Source organism: Cariama cristata, unplaced genomic scaffold (genome assembly GCF_000690535.1).
Source record: "Cariama cristata isolate BGI_N322 unplaced genomic scaffold, ASM69053v1 scaffold6763, whole genome shotgun sequence".
NCBI lineage: Eukaryota > Metazoa > Chordata > Aves > Cariamiformes > Cariamidae > Cariama > Cariama cristata.
In genome coordinates this window covers 34,227-55,568 of record NW_009607716.1, presented here as the reverse complement: position 1 = coordinate 55,568, position 21,342 = coordinate 34,227, and the positions used below count along the sequence as shown (strand labels likewise).

Genomic DNA, 21,342 nt, shown 5'->3' with positions numbered 1-21,342 from the left:
TAGAGATAGAAAAAAGTGCATTTCAGCTATTTTCTTTAAACATCCTGAAAAAACTGTACCTCAAAAAGTAGCACCTTTTCTAAAAGACTGCATGACTGTAAACGCACGTATCCAAGTTCCTCCTGCATACATAGGAACTGTTTCATTAACATGTAGTAGACCTTCAATGCTATTCAGAATTTCAGTACAGACCATTTTCATTTTCCTTAGGATTTTGTTACTATTGACTTTACAAACAACACAGAGAAGAAAACCAGAGCACTAAATAGCACACACTGCTCTTTTAGGCCACAGGGGACAAACTCCAATATTTTCACCCAGCTTATAAAATAAACCACTTAAATGTGATCTTCAGTGATCTGAAAACTGGGAGAAGGAGGAAAAGATTAAAAAAGAACAACTTCAGCCCTCTTCTAAAAAGGAATTTAAAACACTTCATGTAAATACCTGCACCTTTCAGAACTTCATCCTTCTCCCTTGCAAATGCTATTATTGCTCAGATACTAACCTATATTGCAGGCTGCAAGCAGCACATCGCCCTCAAAGTCCGTGCCAACACAAGCCCCAGAAATTATGCCACGTGGAAATTTTGACTTACTCAAACAGCTAGACCTGGCAAGTTTAAAGTACCATCAGGCCAAGGATCTTCCTAGAAACGGGCCCTTTCCCCCTAAAAGCATGCCCCCAGCAAAACCAAACCCACTTCAAGAGAAATCAAACATACAAGGTGAACACTCTTGGGCCTGTTGTTCGAACACTTAAAGGGTGCTTTGTCTAATATCACCTCTTAAAACAGGTTTCTTTTCATGGAAGACAAGAAAATAAAATAACTTTAGAAATTTGAGCCAAAATCAAATGTCCCCCCAAAATCACTGTATTCTTCGGGAAGGCGAGGTGTCATTACAGGTGAACAGTCTTACAGCATCAGCATAGGCTAATTTGGGAATGAGTATTTTTCTGTTTAAAATAAGTGCTAATAATAATGTAGTATTATTACATTAATTCAATAGTAATTAAAATGTTTCCCTCTGAAAAAGGCAACATATATTGCATTGAAAAATTAAGTGGCTTTAATAAAGTATTATAGGCTTTTTCTCATCATTTGAAGGACTTAATCTGAATGAACCATGAATAAATCACATAAATGAGAAACCACAAATAAAATGAAATAAAGTTACTTGTAATTACTATTTTGGTGTCGGTAAGCAAGCTACACACAATTCAATATTCTGTGAATATGTTTTTTTTTAAAAAGATAGTAAGAAATACACTTGCATAATTCATCATATTGTGCTCGCTAGTAATACCGGTATATATTGGCTGCGTTTTTCAAGGAAAATAAAACATATGCTTGAGTGGTTTTAGTTACCAATGTTCTAAGTTCCATGTTTATAGAGGCTAAAACTGAATTTGTTCCCCGTCCTCTAACTTTGCTACTCAGCATCACACACAAAAGCAGCATTACAATTTATTATATTCAGTGTTACCCTATTAGTGATGGTGGAAGCAAATGACACGAACACCACCACTTAATCAGAAAGCCTTAGGCACAGAAAACAAGAATGTGCAGGTATATGGTGTAAAGACATGAACTCTGAATTAGCAAAGCAATTGTAAGGAAACATGCAGTCTCCTTCATTTTACCCTAGCATTGTACTTCTATCACAAACTTTTTAGTCTTTGTATTATTCATGTTGTAGCTAATCCTGTATTTGGCACTACAAACTCAAGGACAAAGATGTACCATCTTGAGGTTTCACAGCATTGATGGCAATTTCTCCAGTAACTCCCTCCATGGCCTTACACGGATCATTACTCTTTCCAACAGCTAATACCAAAGGAATTAGGACTTGAAGCCCAGTTCAGAGATCCAGCTCTATTTGTACGCAAACAAACAAATCCAGCTCTAACTGTGTGCGAGCCTGAGACAGAAAGGGGTGGGTTATTTCAGTTCTTAGCGTATCAAAGTTTGGACACTTTCTACTTCAATCTCTCTGCCTCTGTGTATGAGTCTCCCTCCTCCCTGACACTTTCTTCCTGTCATTTCCCTGCTAACCTTTTTGCTCGGTCAGCTACCTCCCATCTCCCGTTCATCACGTGCACAAATCAAATTTCAGCAGCTGTGGAAGAGACCAGCCAAACAAATGACTTCAGTATGGTGTGTCAGCTAAGATAGCAACGATGGGAGTGCCTTGCTATGCCCTATTAGATTGGTCCTCTAGAACACATCTAACTGAGACCCCAAGATTCTTCCTGGTATCTGCCTCCCTAATACACACTTTGTGTTGGGACGTTGGCCAGACACTGCACACCTCTTCTCCCAGGTTTCCCGGGCTGGATATCAGTGGAGAAGGACTACAGGATGTTAAGGCAAAGCATATCTGTTCCACAGTCCAGAGGTTACCTCAGAAACTCATTTGCAAAATAAAGTTTGCTGATTTCCAGGTCAGATCCTTGTGCTGTGGTCACTTGGTGGGGAAAACGGTAGAGAAAGACATCTACACACTCCTAAACCACATCCGCTTACTTTTATTGTCTCTCAACTAGAATTCATAATAAATGTTAAAACTATCTGAAAATACATGTCTGCTTTTCTTCATAAAATAAAGCTTTGCTTTATATCTCTAATAAAACTATGCAATTTGTTTCCAACCTGGAACTTTTTCCCAATCCCCAGATCCATATTAAACTAGTTGCCGTTGCACTGTCTGAAATCAGATGCAATAGATAATTTATATGGCAATCTCAGTTGTGGAAAGCGCCAAGAAGTCAGGATACAAAACATCTGGTCTTAAACAGCCAGGATCTACAGTGTTGAACTCCCAAAATCAGAACCAACCACTTCCATTTTAACCAAATGCAAAGTTAACGCTATGCAGGTTAACTTACAGCGCCTCAATCAACTGCTATAAATGACAGCCACACACTAAACCAGCAAGGGATTTATCACCCCTTCCGTTTGCAAGAATTCAAATACATCAACAATTATGACTTACTCAAGAGGAGTGTCTAAGCTGTACAGTCTCGTAAGATTCACTACGATTGTATCACAGATGCAAATGTAGTAAATACAAATTTCATGACAATTTATCTTAAAAAGGGGATTGACAATCCAGAATATCTTACATTACTTTAGCTAAGTATTCATATCATAAGAGATATGAACTACTTGGTGTAAATAACCTGAATTTCCAGTTTTTCCTGTTTAAAGGACAGATGACTCATATTCAATAGTATTTCAATGGATATGACCAGTATGTCTAACTAGAGGTGAAAAAAAAATTCAGGTAACTGTAGAAACAGCTTCACCTAAGGGTTCAGACACATTAAAAAACCAGCATGGTCCCTCTCAGGCATACAAAACAGGCTGCACACCTAACAGAAAACCAAACCGCAAATCTGGAAAAAAGTTAACTGGCAGAAGGAGGAAGAACTAAACCAAAACCAAGGCAAATAACAGTTTGCTTTTTCTAACTAGATGGCCTCCCTTCACTTCTTGTTACTTTCCAACTCCTTCAACAGATAGCTCGTGGGGGTTGAGGAACAATATGTTTAAGATAGATGCTAAAAATGCCAGTATCCTGTTCCTGTGGAGTTTAATGCAACTGGAGTCAACAGGCTTTTTGTCTTCTTCACACTGGATGTTCTGCTGATTGCGAGGTTTCACATGTCTAAAGAGACATATGAAAACTTTAAGCCCTCTGGTCCTTCCTACAGGAGCCTGTTCTTGGGGCCAACGAGCTACTGCCTGAGAAACACTCTATGGAAGGTGCGGGGGAAAGGAATCCACCACTGTACTACTTCAAAATACTCCCTGCTAGGGGTAATTCTAAATCAAGACAGATTTATCCACCAGGAAAGGATTGCTAACTGATAATGCCAAGGTTGTCTTAATGGACAATGAAACACTGGACACAAGTCTCACACAGTATTGTACAGACACAGACAAATTCTTTCAGGAATCCTGTCAGTGGAACAGGGTGTACGTACCTATACTTTATGCTGCAAGGACAGTCTTTCTTCTGTTATACCCAAGCCTGAAAGCCATTTGGGCACAGTTAATTATTCAGAAACCTCCTTGTCACAGGGGTGATGTTATTTCAGAACGGGGTAGCAATAATTGGGCAGTAACTGTCCAGAGCTTCCACATTCAGAGATAATTTCTTGAGCGAGAGCCTTGCAATTATTTCTTTTTGAAAAGCTGCCAAGTTATTCCCCAGGAACAGAGGCAGTGAGAATCTATAGCTATAACAAATCAAGGACCTCCATGCTCGATTTCACTAAGGCAGCTGTGTGTCAAAATCCAAGCCTTCCAAGCATCTCAAAGACATACTGACTGCTGCCTTCTACAGGAAATAAATCACATTTGTCCCAAAAGACACAGATTTTCTGTCAGGAAGCAGACAATCCTGTCTGAAGTAATCTCAACAGAGAAATGGTTTTCTCCTAACTCAAACTTACAAATCTGCATTTTAAGACAAAATGGATCCATACAACTGCTCATGGTGCAGATGCTGTTGCAACCAAAGGAATTAGCTTCTCTCTCTCCAAGCATATAGAAAAAAAGTTAAGTACTCTCGACTGCTTCTGAAACTCCCAGTAAAACTTCGGAAGGGTAAAGTAGGGAACATAAAACTGAGGAGCTGTGATCCAGTCCTGCCTCTGGTCCTGCTACCAGATTTTGGTGGAAGTAGCACAGACATAAACTTGCAAGTCATATCGATGAAATACACCCTCAAAAAAATCTCTGTCTTATCTCACAAGAATACCTACACTAGAATTGGTGCAAACATACTACTCCTTGGTGTATATTACAGCATGCCTGCTTATCAACTTGTAGACAAATTGCATTTCTCTAATTTCTCTCCAGTGAGAGCCCTCTGAATTTCACTCAAAGATGACTGAGGTGTAAGTTTTACAGTCAAAATTGATAGAACAGTCTTTGCTAAATGGTATCTTTGTTTCTGCTCTAAACTAAGTTACCCTTGTAGCCCTATGAACCATTACAATGATTATGTTTTAAATGTCATGCCTTACCGAAATATGCTGAAGCCTGCAGAGACAGCTGGGAAGAAAAAATCAAAACTAAGGGAAGGAACTACAAATAAAATAGAAAGCCATACTGTTCCCTACTCTGAATTGGAGGAAAAAAAGGGGGAAAAAAAAGGAAAAAAGAAATCGTATTAAAGTGGTTTGGATAATTGTGACTTGCAGCTTTTTCATTTCACATTAGTTAGACTGCGTATATGACAAAGAATTTAAGGATAAGAAGATTGCAAGAATAAACATCAACAGCTGCATGTTACTATAAAAATCTTCAACTATTTCTTTTCAACTGCAATGAAAAGAACTCGGGGGGAGTGATAAAAATAAATTAAGAGGAAAAAAAAAAATCACCAAATTCTCAACACCCCAGAATGGTGGGGAAAAAAAAAACAACACAAAACAACCACACATCAAAAAGACTAAATATAATCATAGCTAATGTCACTGTGCCAGAGACTCCTTGGTAATGATCTGTGATCTCCACAGTAAGTAATAAATTCAAGGTGAGGGAAGTCAGTTTACTCCTCAGTGAAAAGAATTCTCTCTCATATACCACAGAGCCATAACACTACCAAGCAGCTGATACTCTGTTCAATAACAGTAACTGCTTTGTACACTGAAACCTTGAGTTCAGCTGTTGACATTCGTAATGTTCATTCACATCTATGCTGTTGAGGTTTTGAGAGAATCAAATGCACTAAATTTTGACCACCCTACCAACTATATTTGTCCTTCGTTCTCCTTGCTTTCCAGCCATCACCATGCGAGCTGCAAAAAATTTCTTTAAAAACTGCACATTAGAAAAGCAGGGTCATTCCCCCCTGCCTTTATGATCACTCAGTCCATGGTGAACAGGACAAAACAAATAACAAATCAAAACAAAATCCTCATTTCTGGCATGAAGAAAGCCAAGCATGGAGAATTTCAGCCACATGGGAATTTGTTTCTGCAATATACTGCATAATGATTGCATAAAGAGGTTTTGATTACTGTAAAATTCAATGATACATGCATTTCTAATGGCATTGGAATTCCTAAATGATTACACAAGCCTTTCATGTTTATTCATCAAATATTTAAAATACAGCATAACACAAAACATTTAACTAGTTTACTCTGAGAGCAATTTACTATGCTCTTCTAACAAAAACTTGCTCAAGAAGTTGAAGTCTCATGTTACATCCAATGCGTATAATTCTTACTTGATTTTTAAATATAATTATTTGCTCAGCTCTACTTTACAAGTATAAAATTTCAAATATAAACATTTACTGGTACAAGTGTATCCATAACTGTAAAGAACACTTTTGAGACACATGGTAGAGAGAGAAAAATCTGTTCTAATAGATCAAATTTGTTCTGTTTTCAACTTCCCAGAACACACCCCCCAAAACTTGAAAAGTCTGTTTCCAAACTGTTTGTAAGTGCCTCCTTTCAGAACACAAAAGCAAGAGTAGACTTACCACTGCTCCATATACATTTCTTTTCATCTTTTCAATTGTTATTGCATCTAAATATATTAAATACTATGCAGAAATATTTTTGCCACTGAAGGACTAGATTTTAAAAATACCGTACCTTCTGTTTTACATCATTATTTGCAAGTGCCTCTCTATGAAGGGAGATGGTTGAGAATATGAGAACAGATACATTTGATCTTCAAGATGCTAAAAAATTAAGATAACAAATATTATAAAATAAAAATCAAAATCATTTCAGGAGGTCACTGAATTAATTTCCATTAGTACTGAACAGGGCTTTGAGAAAAATGGAAATTCCTTAGTGAAGATTAAAAGCCAGAAGCTACAGTACAAACTTTTTTTTTCTCTTTTTCCCAACATTTAATACAGTTTCCACAGTTAATTAATTTCTACTAATGTATGATTTTGGCTGCAAGTAAAGAAGGAGGCATGAATATTTTTTCCTGCAGTATAAAGACAATTACTAGTAATAGGAAGATTATTCTAAAGCCTTATTTGACAAAAGCACATAAAACATGAAAAAAATTAAATAGAAATAGTTCACAGTTGTGATTTTTCAAGGAGTTCAATGTATCCACTTAAAGTCAGAAGTGCTTCTATATCAACAAGAGAGGCATCCATTTGATGATTATTTCCCAAGTAAATAAACTAACAAAAATGAGTGCAGTAGGCAAAAATGGAGCTTTTCATACCAGAAAACACATCATCTTAAGTCTTCTGCTTTTTTTCATCTGCAGGAAGTGCCTCTTGTTTATAAACTACCCATTAACTACAGGTAAACGTGTCAACTGTTGCTTGTACAATCATTATAAGCAGCTACAGCTAAAGGCAAACACATCACTATTTTCTTGAATGTCAGTTCCCCTTTTGTACATTTTAGAGTTTCTGCTGGTGTGATGGGACTAACTGATCATTCACCTGACAAAAAAAGGGAAATCGCCAATAAGAACAGACAAAAATCTCACCCTTTGAGTCATTCAAACGTTCCCCTGTTGCTGTGTTTAGTACAAGGAAATCCTTCATGCTTGCAGTACCCGGCGTGCCAGGAGCACCAGCCACCCCTCCTGAGGAGCTGCTCCTCTCCAGGGCCTCGTCCAGGGGACGCCTGGGTCAAAGGCCCTGGGAAGGAAAGTAGATCATCCCTTCAAAAGGATAGAGGCATATTCTTCAACCTGAGCCCATGTTTTCACAGCCAGGTTGCTCCATGCTGAGTAAAACATGGTGCCATTCTTCCTCTATTCACTGCTGCATGCATAATTCAGAGGAAAACATCCCAGCCTTCTAAGCTAGGCACGTGCCGCCCCTTGAACCCTAAAAGTCATTGTTAGAAATGATGGGGCAGTGCAATAACCACCTTGGATTTGACTTTTCTGACCTGCTCTGTGCAGGTCTAGGTCTAGCGAGGGATGGAGCAAGAACAGATATCTATGAATATGCAAATACAAAGTACTCATGGAAGAATGATATACTTGCAAGCTTTTTGGACAGTGCTATGGAGATTGGAACAATCACGCCTATGTTACTGCAATCCTTAGTTGGTTAAAATAAAATCCACAGGAAAATGTTAACATTTACTATTTGTTTCCCTTATTTCAAAGCAATTCCTAAGGCAACCCTTTACATTTTTACAGAATACAATTGGTCTCATCACTATGTAGTTTAACAACACTTCTCCAGAAAGTCAGCTCTTAGTGCAAACCTTTGCCTGATGTGAGGCAGCAGTAGCATTTGAATGACAGTGTAGGTAGAAAAGGAAAAGAAAATGGAAAATTAACGAACAGTAGATTACAACTTTCCCTGAAGATACAGCAATAGGGAGGAGTTTGCCTCAATTAGGAAAAAAATAATAAAAGGGTAGGAGAAAAAGTAGGAAGAAAAGTAGGATGCTTTCAAAGAGAGAAAGATCTTTGCAAAGCCAAATCCTCCCACTGAATTTTCAAGGGCTAGGTGCAAAGAGCAGTAAGGCTACAAATGGACTTTAAGTCTATACCTGTAACTTTCCTGGTCTTGACGCTTATCCCCAATTCTCTTACAGATACACTAAGATATACGAAACCTTATTATACCCTCAGCCACTTCAAAGAAAGATTTTATTTCAGAATAAACCCAAATGAAAGTCAGCGGTTTGAATCTCCCTTTATGCATCCAGACTTTTAAAAAATACTGAGACAGACTGACAATAATGCTTTAGGTGGATTCCACACGCATATGCCCAGAAGAATAAAAAACATTCCTCCCCTCCCCAATATCTCTGATAATGGCGTTTAGTAAGAATATATAGTTTGATGCAGAAGGAGAACTGAATCTATCATCAAGTATATAGTTGTGAAAAAAAATTACACGAGTTTGGAAAAACCCACGAATATCTAAAGCTTTATTGCAAGTATTTCTGTGCGTAGGCCCGTCGTACTGTACAGTACCGCTCTATTAAGAAGAATGAGATAAAAAGAATTTCTAATTTAAGGCGATATTTCTCTACAAATCCTACAGAGATGACAGTGAACAGAACTGAGAAAAGGAAGAATGAAGTGCTTTTTCTTTAACCACATAGAGCACTTTTTCTTTCTTTAAAACTTGAAGTGGTGTTGAAAAACAGCGTCAGTAGTTTTAGCATTCACAAGAGTGAGGGACTAAGAGCAGTCTGGTACAGGCAGAGTGCAAGCTTTCACATTTATCTCTGCTAATGCATTTCACGTATTGCTCTCCAGCGTTCCTAATATTCAAGCCGTGGGCCTCTTCAGCAGAGATGGCAAACCACACTAAACTGCGTGGTGGTTTTGTGATACACATCGATGCTCACAAGGGAACGTGGAATGCTGTCACTTCAGATTTGGCTTCACAACTGAACTCAAAATGCCTCTTTCATGACAGACAGTCTTCATTTTCCACTCATTCCAGTGTGACTGAATTTTATAACAGGGATACTTGAAATGTCAAGAAACACAAAGCAAAACGTTTTGCAAATTTTCATTCATAGTGAGCTAGTTTAATAGAAGATTCAAACCGCAACAGTTAAAAGACATGTTATTTGAAGCCTAAATAATCAAAAATTATCACTTTATAAAGTATGTTCTCATATCCAAAACTGCCCTTCTATCCCTATTACTCTTAATATTGTCAAATTAATCTAATTTTATTCTCAGTGATCAAGAGAAAATTTGGGAAATAATAAATGCAGGACCAGACTGTAGAACGTGTAATATTTCAATTGCCTTTTATACATCCAGTTTCTCTTTGCTCCCAGGAGGTAGCATTAGGGTGGTTATTTACATCTTCAATCTCACATGTGAATTCCAGTACTTATATCCATCCAAAGGAGATTACATCTACCTGCTGGTCTTCAAGATAAACAGCAAAAACATACTTTAAATCTCTAACCCTAGCTGGTACACGAAGTCTCTGCTTTTGAAGCTTCTTCTTAAGAAGAGAAGAATCTCACACCAAGATTTCCATCTCCTCCTAAAAGTAAGGGAATCTGCAAAGGGCTGATGCAGAGACCAGATACAGTCCTCTGCTTCCAGCACTTCTCCACGCGTGGATCAAAAGGAGGCAGCCTGATTCACTGCATACCAGAACATTACAACAGTGTTTAACGCAACAAGATCTTGAGGTAAAAGAAACACAATCCTATCGTACAAGACGCAAACATTTTCAAAGCCACCATGCAGATAGAAAAGACAGCGTAGTAAGAATTTACACTGTAGGTATAAATGCATTAAACGAACACAAATCAGACGTAGACATGGGAATGGAGGAATCAATCTTAGAAAACAAGCAAGCAAAAGCCTCACCATAGCTAAATGTTACAGTGTTCGCCTAAAAATATAGCCACACTGCTTTACACAATGAAGTTCAGAACATTTGCTGCAAGACACAAGTATATATATTCTAAACACAGAACAGAAAGACCGCTGCCTCCCAAATTAGTCACTAGGCATTCCCGCCTCTTAACATAACACAAATTCATCTATTTTGTATTTTCTGTGGATCTGTCATGTGGCAGTGGTACCTGCCTTGTGCTAAGCAGTATTTTAAAAGAGAACGAATCCCACTTCAGCTTTAATACCTGCTAGACCAAACTGGGCAAATCTGCATGCTTATAGGAAAGATAAGAATAGCATGCTTGTGCAGAGGTGGTACAGAGGTAATATTTTAACAGCATATGAGCTTCTAATTCCCATTTTCCAGGACAATGACTTAAAGAACAGGTGGAGCCCCAGCATTATGACAAAACTCAACTATCTAAAAATCTTAAAGACCGTGCAGCTCAAGCCAGCGAAACATAAATTTGCTTGTGGCAATATAGGAAGAAAATCTTTGTGATGTAGAAACAGATGTCACTGTACATTTTTCAGAATATGGCATTACCCACTGCTTTATATGCATGGCTTCACTGGATATACTTAAATTGTATTTCATAAACATACCATATTAACTTCTTTATTCCAACTATATCAAAGTAAAGTAGGAATAGCATAGTCTTTATTAAAAGTTTCTATTTCATGAAAACTTACAGTAACCAATCACCCTAACTTGGGAAGACTAGCCAAAACAAAAAAGTTACATTTCATTATATTAAAAAGCCTGAATTACAGAAAGCCTGACGCAGCCAAGATATAATTATGATCAACATCAGAGATGCATAAAAAGTGAAAAGTGCAGTTAGAACATTCAGTATGTCAAGCACAGAGAATGTGATACCAGCTGCACAGTACTTTAATGTAACTAAACTGCATTTCTTATATAACGTAAGCTAGATGACAGGCAAGAGTGAAGTTAACTATCTGCTTTCTGGTACAGGAACGCACCCACTGCAAGGTTACTTTTAAATCTTTGTAAAAAGAGCAGCACAAGTAGCACACCAGCAGTACCAAAAATAATTTTGATTGTCTCTCATTGGGGAGCATCCCCTTTCGCTTTAGCATTACGACCTGTGTGCACAAAGCAGTATTTAATTAGTTTTGTATTACAGTAAAAATCCAGGGGGTTTGAAAGAGAGACCTAATTCTCTTGTACAGAAAGAGGCAGGTTTAGGTAAAAACCAAGAAAATACTTTACCCTGTGATGCACCCACTGCCCTTTCCCCGCCTTCTCTACAGTCTTCTATTCGTGGCATAAAATCCTGCTGAGTTTAATTAATGCACAGAATTCACTTCCTTTAGTTTCATTTTAATTACAAGAGAAATAAGAAAAGAGTAAGTATATATTTGTGACGAGATATTAGCTACTTCGAACTGGTTAACTGAAGTAACCAGGAGCAGCATAGTCCCGACCTTGTGGGAATTCTCATTACTGTAGCTTTTTGCTCAGTTTCTGCAAAATATTTGGCAGTTAGATCCAAGGTTTATTCTGCCATAAATGCTCACTTGTATGAGCTGGCAACTGGTCTGGAAGCACGGCCACATAGAGCAAGCATACCTAACAGCCTTGGATTCCCCTTCACCCCCAACTGGATTACCTGTCTGCTTCGAGGAATGGTATGGCTAGGTGTTGCGGCCATAAGCTGTGGCAGCAGTTTTTGTGGCACAAGAAAGACAGCTTTATCGTAGCCTGGATAATCAGAACCGTGAAGCCACAGCGCTTGGAGCAGGCTTACTGCCAAAGGGACACATCCCACTTCTTGGGTCACGAAGCAAGCTCTGAGGTCTGTGCAGCTGCAGCTATGCTGGCAATGGTATCAAGTTATAGCTCATTTAAACCTGACTTGTATGAATCGATATACACGCTCAGATTCAAAAATGTCACCTGAATTAATAGAAAAGTATGATGGCTTCCAATTATAGGAAAGAAAGTCAAGCCATTAGTTTTACTCTTACTGATATTCTAGGATGTAAACAGAAGTCCAAATACTGCCACAAATGCAAGTTGCAACCTGGGTGGCCCAGGATCATTCACACATGTTACAGTCTACCTTGATTTAAATCTTACAGCTTATTTAACTTTTTGTTTCCTACATCCAGTTTTAAAATGGCTGAATGTTAAAAAAGGCTAAATATATGTAAACCGGAGATGGGATTAACGTTTTCCCCCTCAAAAACTACTACAAACTACAGTTCTAGAATGTTTTACATAGGGACTACATAATCACTGTGACAAAAGAGAAAGGTATTCTCTCTTGTGACTTATGAGCTACATTAATGGGATTCTCTGGGAGAGATACTAGCCCTGTACTACAATTGTAAGGAACAGTTATAAAAAGTTATCAAAAGTTTGCAAAAATTTACTATATTATATTCATTCTCTAGGCTAGATCTTGTCCTGTATAAGAGGCAGGATAGAGGTCTGCAACTAGAAGAGTAGTAGCACAGCAATAGCTCTATGAATCAAGTCTACTTTTTTCACCTACAGATAGGATATTGTTTTCCATCATCTGTCAGTCACACTACAAACTGGAAGGGACAAAGTCAAACTCCTTTCACTCAATTTCTGTATCTGTCCATAGGTGACAACTCTATTGAATAAACAGCAGATCCCTTTTTAAGCCCCTGTAGTCTAAACCATAACCAAAAATTAAAACATGTGTGTTGTGAAAACGTGCATACATGCCCCTGCCCCGGTTATTCTTAAACAGAAAAACACACCTTGGTCTATAAACTGAAAGAAATTCAGAATCTGTCTGAAATATTCCACATATCCCCATTAAAGAGCACAGCGAGGAGACAGATCCAACCTGTTTGCTCACAAAGGTCCAAAATTTAAACAAACATCTCAACTATTTTCTACCCCAAAAAAATTAGGAGTCCTCTAAACATATAACTTTACTTACGTAAGCAGTTCAAAGACAGTCTCAAGTTGTAAGTTACACCTTTCATTTCCTTCTTATGGATAATGAACACATACACAGTCATGACATGAGCTTGTGTGGTCTTTAACCATACTGGGGGACTACTACAGATACGTAAAGAGCAATTAAGCTAATTAAATACAGGTATCAAGGGCCATTTTTGATGCCCAAGAGAAAACTATCAGCTGGACTCCAGCTGCCACAGAAGAAAAATACAGATCTCCCATAGGTCCTGTGATATCTTCTAGCTCTGCAAGGCTGTCTTAGATCACCTGGAGCATATAAAATAGTACTCAAGGTCTATATTTGGCAGTTAAATCACTTGAATAGTTCCATTGACCTCCATGTATCATCTCAAGTGAGTAGCTGTCTCTCAGCGTAAAAAGCTGACAGTGTGACCAAAAACGTACAACATTGGAACCCAAAATGATTCACCTTTAGCAGTGACACAGAAGATCTTGGACCCTTACAAATCAATAATAGCACCAGCCACAGGAGCTGCAGGCATCACCATGCAAGAGATTAAAATAAAATATGGTTCTCTCTCTCAAACATCAGGTTACAAGCTCTATTATCATTCTGGTTTGGGCATATAAGTAAAATATGATTAGAAACATATTTCTGAAAAATTATTCACAATGGTGTTATCTCAGTCTATTCCATATGTTCTCTACCATCAAAAAAAGCACACAAGAGTAATCTTTTATTTGCCAGGAACACCTGTGCTGATTCATGTAACCAATTAAACAATAGCAAAGGGTCCATCTTAAGTGCATGGTTCTCTTTCTCTATTCTCTAATATAACAACAAAAAATAAAGAACATTTTAGGGAAAAGAGCAAAACTAATTCTACACAAACCTATTTCCCCAATTTGCAAACCTGCTAAAGAGAGCCAAAGAACAACATAGCAAGAAACTTAATCCTCAGTAAAATTTTGCAAGCAACGAAGCAAAGCACTTACCGTGTCTTGAGATTTATCTTTGACATCATAGACAGTCAGTTTTATTTTAGTCTCCTCATAGATGGGGTATTCCGGTGGGAATGTCACACCAGTCAAAAACAGTGGATCTCTTGTACCCTGTGTAACATGAGTAAACATTCAGTAAGGTAACAGCTGTGCAATGTGTAGTACGCCGTTATGGATGTACAGAAACTGGGGGGTCTTTAAAAGAAGTTAGCTTACAGCAGAGAGATGTGAACATCTAGGTATTACCCAATCAATAAGAAGACTGGATCACTTCAAAAGTCTGTCAGGAAAGTTTCAAAAAACTTTCTGGCAAGTTTTTTAACTGGAGAAGATGTTAAGTGCTTCTGAAACAGAGCCTAGCAACATGCCTTTACACAGCTCAGCCAGCAGGCATCAGTATCTGGAATACCACCTGTAATAAACAACTCCTTTCTTTCTCCCACAATTCTTTCTGAAAGTACTGCAATTTCATGTTAATTTAAATGAACTAAAGATATAACTTACACACACACACACAAGAGAGATCTTGATTAAGTCACAATAAAATGTCTATAGAAACGCAACAGAGACCTCCTGTATTACATTAAGGATAGTGACTTGTGGGGAGGGGATTACAATACCCCTCTTCAGGCAGTAGTGGAGTAATAACATTCCTGGTTCTTTGTAACGTTATGATTATATCTAAAAGTTGCACACAGAAATAACTATATCATAGCTTCAGATATACAAACAATTCAAGGAATCATATAAAATGTTGTTTATAATTTCTTAATGTTTAATTATACTTAATTTCTAAAGATGAGCAGGCCAGTATCCTTAAATTTTCTATTAAGTAAAAAAAGGGATTTTGCACAATAAATGTAATTTCTCTTGACAAAAATAACTTTTCTGTGCCCCTGCCTTCCCCTCCCCCAAAGCTTGACTATGAAGCCGAGAGCCTTGACACAACAAATTTAGGGATTTATTCTCATCTAGGACATTGTGTTAGGAAATGTGTCAGCTTCTATTCAATAAATAAATATATTCCATCTTCTGCACGACATCATTCCAGATAGTCTGCGATGAAACATCCTGAATACTTGAATTAAGCAGTTTCAGGATGGTTGATGGCTGAAATCGTAACAATTTAATTAGTAGTTCGTTGAAACTGATCACACAAAGAGCTCATGAAATATTCCCATTGTATTTAACAGTTAAAACAAGCCTTTGGCAAAATCGTGTGTGTTTTTACAATAAGACTTCCCTGTTCTTAACGAGCATCTCCAGTAAGTTAAGCACGTTACACCTATATTGCCTGCTCACACTTAATTTTCTCTGTGAACCATTTTTGATGTTTCTGACACTGATGCTTCCAGGGCAAAGCAAAGACTAGCAAAGCAGCCTCAGACAACTTTTGCTGTAATATGTGATGCAAGTTACTAATTATTTTATATAAAGTCACAGGCATTACGTACACACACTCTTTTCCCTATTTATAGAAGCAGGCTAATATTTTTCAAATTGCAAAAGCGTCAACTTTCCGATTGAAAAAATAGAACAAGAAACTGATAGGATAACAGACCATATAATACACCTATGTTCTTCTGTAACTTAAAAATACTTTACAAACTCACTGGACTCTTAATTTAGTTTTACTTTGCCTTGTCCTTTCATGAGAGCAACTATTCCCTGTTTCTTTCTAGACGTATGTCTGGACAACTGGAGTATTCTCTCTGCCTCTACTCGGAACAACGGAGCTTTCATGAAAAGCCAAGTTCATTTCTAACTGTTTATCCTGGTTAAATGCCAAGAGCTACAGAACTCTCTTAGGTATGCTTTCCTAACTGCCAGAGTGTGCTTGTCTTACCTAAGACTGTGCACTAACTTGTTTTATTTCTCATTCGCTTTCTAAAGAAGAAATGAGCAATTCATTAATCAACATGTTAATTGAATAAGAAAGACTCTCACCTCCACGATTTCAGTGCTTGAATACCTCGTCAAAATGTGCTCTGCTGGATGTACCACCGAGACTTGTATAAATGTATTCAGTTTCCGATCACGGGTAGCAGCCACTAGATCCTTGCATGCTGGAGACAGTACAAAATAAAAATAAAATACTCAAAAGAAAACTCTGGGAAAACGCTGTCACAGGCACAGGACAAAGCAGGCTACACTCCGGCTCCAGATTAAATCTCTAGAGACAAGCCGATTTAACAGAGGAAGTCCCTTGGAAGTAACTTACAGAAATAGGAAGTCACATGCTGCAGAACCAAACTGAGATTTTGTTTCCACTAAAAATACTTGCAGCTTCTGCAAAGCTCCCTGCCAGAGGCTCATCAGCTCCGGTATAGGAATGTGCGTGCGCATACGCACACACTTGCACACACTGCAAGAGTAGGTAAAATTTTACATAAGCACTCATTTAATTTGCCACAAAATCTCTCTTCGCAGCGTAACTTGATCACCTCCTGTCTGACAATTTTCACAGTACATGATCATTTTAAACTCATTCTAAACCAGTTAAATGCTATTAGTAATTAGGTTAGTTTATATAGTCTGATACTACATTATGAACTTTTTAGTAGAATTAATCATCGAGTAAAAATCTACATACATCAAAGCAGACGGTAAAATAACCAATTCTTTTGACAGTGACTGGCATATAAATGAGAAGAATTGTATTCTGGCTATATGACATCATTATTAAAAACTCATTCTACCTAATAAATATAAAGAAATTTAGTTCTTGCTTAATAATCCATTTTTATCCTGGGCTTACAGTCATGCAGGTGACTGAGATCACTCTTCAGACTAACACACCTCATGCCTTCTAACCAAAAGGATGAAAGCATCAAAGAAAAAAAGATAAGAAAGAGGAAAGAAACAAACGCACCATTAGCTACTCTGCAGAAGGGACGTGGACTAATGGGGTATACATTGGCTCAAAAGCAAAACCCATCCACCTTACATTCTTCAATCAGGAATACGCAACAGTGAATATCGTGATAGGATCTATCCAGTGCTTTCTGCAGTGCATTAAACTACACCGGGATCTTAGAGGCCTGAGGGAAGAAAATAAAAGCCTATGGTTTCGGAAAGGCTAATTGTCAAGGAAGAGCTGAGGACATTTTCTAGAAGTCACTGCCAACCGGGGGGGCTTCCTCAAGTGCAGCTGACCTTTAACATTTTAAAAGGTGAGTCAGATGATCCTCACAGCAAGTAGACCTGATCTGATGAGGAGCCAAGGCAAGGAAAGCTCTGATACATACAAAAGGCCAACTCAGCTCGCTTTATACTTTTCTTTGGGCTTGGAACCGCTGCTTGAGGAAACAAAAGACAAACTGGCTGAAGCTTTTTTATCACTCTTTTTGCCACTCTTCCATAACAGTTAAAAGGGAACAATTAAATCTAACCTTCACAGAATATTTTGAAGTTTTTGCTTTAGCCCAAATTGCCAATGAAATCTCTTGGTAGACAGTCTCAAACTGACCCTATTATAATTTGGTGGTAAAAGTGGGATAAGAATAAAAGTTTGTGCATGATGAAGTCTTTATGAAACAGTTGATGTAACAGCACCAGACTTGAATAGCAACTTGCCAGCAATTCCTTGCTACTAAGGCTCACCACATGATTGAAATGACTCTAAATATTAGCATTACTTGATATGATCTGAAGAATTAGATTTACTGAAAAGCAGTTTCCAAAGCACAACAGGTTGGGCAGACATCTCCCTATTTGAACTATATCCTCTCTAAAGCTGACCATAGATGTAGTATCAGATCATTGAAGTTTCCAGATACAGCCATTTACCCTCACAAACGGATCTTACGCCACCATCCAATCCTTAAATGTTCCACTTTATAATCACGTTTTTAGAATACAGCACAGTAAAACACAGTTTCAGTGGAAAGGCAAGAGAGCTCACATTCACTACCAGAAGCTGGAACACTGACAGATACAGTCAAGTTTTTCACACCCGCCACAAAGGAAAGCTAGCCAGCTCACAATTCAGTGGGCCTCCGAGATGACAGGAATACACCAGAAGGGAAAAACAGAAAGAGACAGAAACTTAAGAAAAACAAAAATAAATCACCCCAAAAAAACTCCATAAGATCCCTACAGCTGAACGGAGATAAGTCCTCCATAAATAACGGTTCGATTTATTTGTGGGATGTCTCAAATACATTAACTAGATGTGATTAATTCTTTTAGCAGCGAAGAGCACAGGCTTTTATCCTATTGATAAAGCCTTAACAATAGGAAGAAGATTTGCACTAAGTGGTCACCACCTTGGTGATATCTGAGTGTAGGAGCATAATTTCTGTGATAGCAGGGTGATCCAGTCATTAGATCATTTTCCTGTAAAAAGGCAGTTCAGCAACATGATCTTGAAATTCATGGGCAGAGTTGAGGTGAAGATAATTCATCTGTAGATCAAAAGTGGGGAGGATCAGCACAAAGTATCAGAACTTTTTGGGAGATCCCAGTGCAGAAGGATAAACGAAATAAAATGAAACCTGCATCTACTTTGATGACAGTTATTTGTCTCTGTTGTGACAGTGGGTTACTGCTGTTCACAACCAGCCTTTCAGTTAGAAATGATGTTCAATAAGGTTGTTGCTGGCAGAGAACTGAAGATTTGGTGTGACACAGAATTTGTCAGTTTGAGTCACAGTGCATCACTTCCCTTAATGACAGCCCAACTGAAATGTTTAACAAAACATAAGGACTATTTTTAAGCTGATGCCAGAGAATAGAACTTTATTATATCCTGTTCACAGCCTGGAAAGTTCCAGAGCCCCATGCTGCATTATTGCCCTTTGAACTATTTTACTAGCAATATCTCTGAAAATCTTTGGTCTTCTCAAAGAAACAATCAACACTCTCTGGACAAAGTTAAACATTACATGGCTGCGGAAGCAAATGCCAGCTATACGTTACATATTTAAACACATCTGTTGGGCATTATTGACATACTACTCAAAAAGAAACTGATGAAAATACAAACATGAAAGGCACACTAAGGCTGTTTTCTTAAGTGCACAGGTAGCACAGTGAAAGCAGGTAACAACTTCAATGCACTTTCCATCATAACCTACGCCTAAGCAGACCATATACATAGGTCACATTATTTTTCAATACTTCACTATGCTTAAATTAATTCTGGAAAAACTCATCAATAAAACTCAGTGAAATGAAGTGACAGCTTGTACTGACACGCCAAAAGTATAGGAATCTACTCATTGCGACTGTTGACTCAGTGCGTAAAAGCCTGAGTCATCTGTTCCCCTGGTGAACCCATCTCTGGTAAGCCTATCAGTGTACAACGAATGTTTAAGGAAGAACTGCATTAGGAATAATTTATGCTCTTATATCAACAAAGAAAAAAGTTAAGATGGCAGGATGAAACAACTCCTTTACATATTAAGCAAAGAAAAAGGAAAGAGCAATGGAATCACTATGTGTAGCACAGGATGAAAGGTTGCAAGGAAAAGAATTGCTCTAGAGTATATTTACAAATACTCACGTATTTTGAAAAATTATGCAGTCTACATACAAAACTGTCTTACCATTTACAATGCCTTAAACCAGATAACATTTAATCAATGTTATCCTTCAACACTTCTTTACTAAAGAATAAAAGTAAAGAGAATATTAGCTTATTTCATTGCCATTACTGTTGTTTTTCTACTATTATATTATTATTCTTACACAAATCACAGTAAACAAGTACCCCTTCTCTATCAGTCATGCCTAAACATTGTCCTGTACATTCCAGTACAGTACCACACAAACCACGTGTGCTGTAAACACAACCGCACAAGTAGATGTTTGATTCTCGAGTCCTGCCACATTCAGTATTTCACTGTTCCCTATGCTGCACTAACATGCTGGCTGTGCTCTTCATCTTTCTGTGTGTGCGCCTTCCCCTGGCAGAGAAACAAGGAGATGCAGCATCTCCCAAAACTGAAAAAGATCCAGTAGTTGGAACAAACAACACGGGCAGAGGGACTGAACGACATCCTCAGCTCAGAGTTCACAGAGTTGTTTGGGAAGGAAGCCAAAGTCTAGCCCCAAAATTGGGAAATGGCATTGCAATTGCAATGGTTATTTTAGTTAGAGGGGGAAATTACAGCACATTGGTGAATGTCTCCGCAGACTACGCATTCACACAATGCATGTCTTAGCCTACACGGCAATTTGCGAGGTAGCTTCTTCTCTAACCAGTGACAGAAACACCATTTCCCACAGCTTCATTCCTTCCCATTTTCCAAACCAAAACAGATTCCAAGGGGTTGGCAAGGGACAGGAATTAACCACCATAGCCCTGCTGTCTCCACAGCATAGTAGTTTGAATGCTCTCAAAACAGAACAAAAAATTAGTAGTAACTGAAAGACAAGGGGCATGGAAGAAGCCTGTGTGTGTCACACACACATACATGCGAACATAATGTGCAAAATGTTTTTTCATTTCATTGGCAGTGCAGCAGCATTATTATCCCAAAGCAACTTAGTTTATAAATAATAATACACAGTCTGTCTTGAAAGACTAATTAACTGAGGGGTAGATATTCCTTAGTGGGGAAAAAGGACACATTAAATAAGAGAACACTACATTAAGACCTGTGCTACATGCAGAACACTAAACAGCACACAGATTTCTTTCCTCCACCCTGGGGGGGGTGTTGAGGAAGGTAAGGAGGCATAAGAGAAGAAAGTGCACATCACCGCTGCTTCTGCCTCTGCTGAACACACAGCGCTAACCAAGCTTGTTGAAAAGAATACCTTCAGTCAGGCACACCGAAAGGGTTAGGAATAATCCATCTTCAGCACATTAGGGAAAGCTTTGGTCATAGTTTTGAATCAGGAGCGTAAATGCAACCCCGAGAGGGATGAGAAGAGGACAGAGATGTGTTCTCTGCATGGCAAAACATGCCTGAAAGCAAACAAGACAAACGTTTAGGGCTCGTATTAGCACAGAATGGTGTTAATGAGCACCCCTGCAGCTGGTGTTCTCTAATAAATATTATTAATTGGTTTATCATAAACACAACTAATTAGTTGTCTCATTCATGTGTCAGCA

The 21,342-nt window shown here is 38.2% G+C and overlaps 1 protein-coding gene across 1 annotated transcript in view; it reads right to left on the bottom strand.

The window, feature by feature from the left end:
* The window catches only part of LOC104159035 (type II inositol 3,4-bisphosphate 4-phosphatase-like), a gene marked incomplete at its 3' end in the record, with an annotated part of 120,618 nt that overhangs the window by 69,479 nt on the left and 29,797 nt on the right, over window positions 1-21,342 (bottom strand). Inside the window, exons 4-5 of the mRNA XM_009696840.1 lie at window positions 16,227-16,345; window positions 14,274-14,390 (exon numbers count right to left, since the gene is read on the bottom strand). Of these exons, the coding sequence (XP_009695142.1) occupies window positions 14,274-14,390; window positions 16,227-16,345 (236 nt within the window). The remainder of the gene's footprint in view (window positions 1-14,273; window positions 14,391-16,226; window positions 16,346-21,342) is intronic.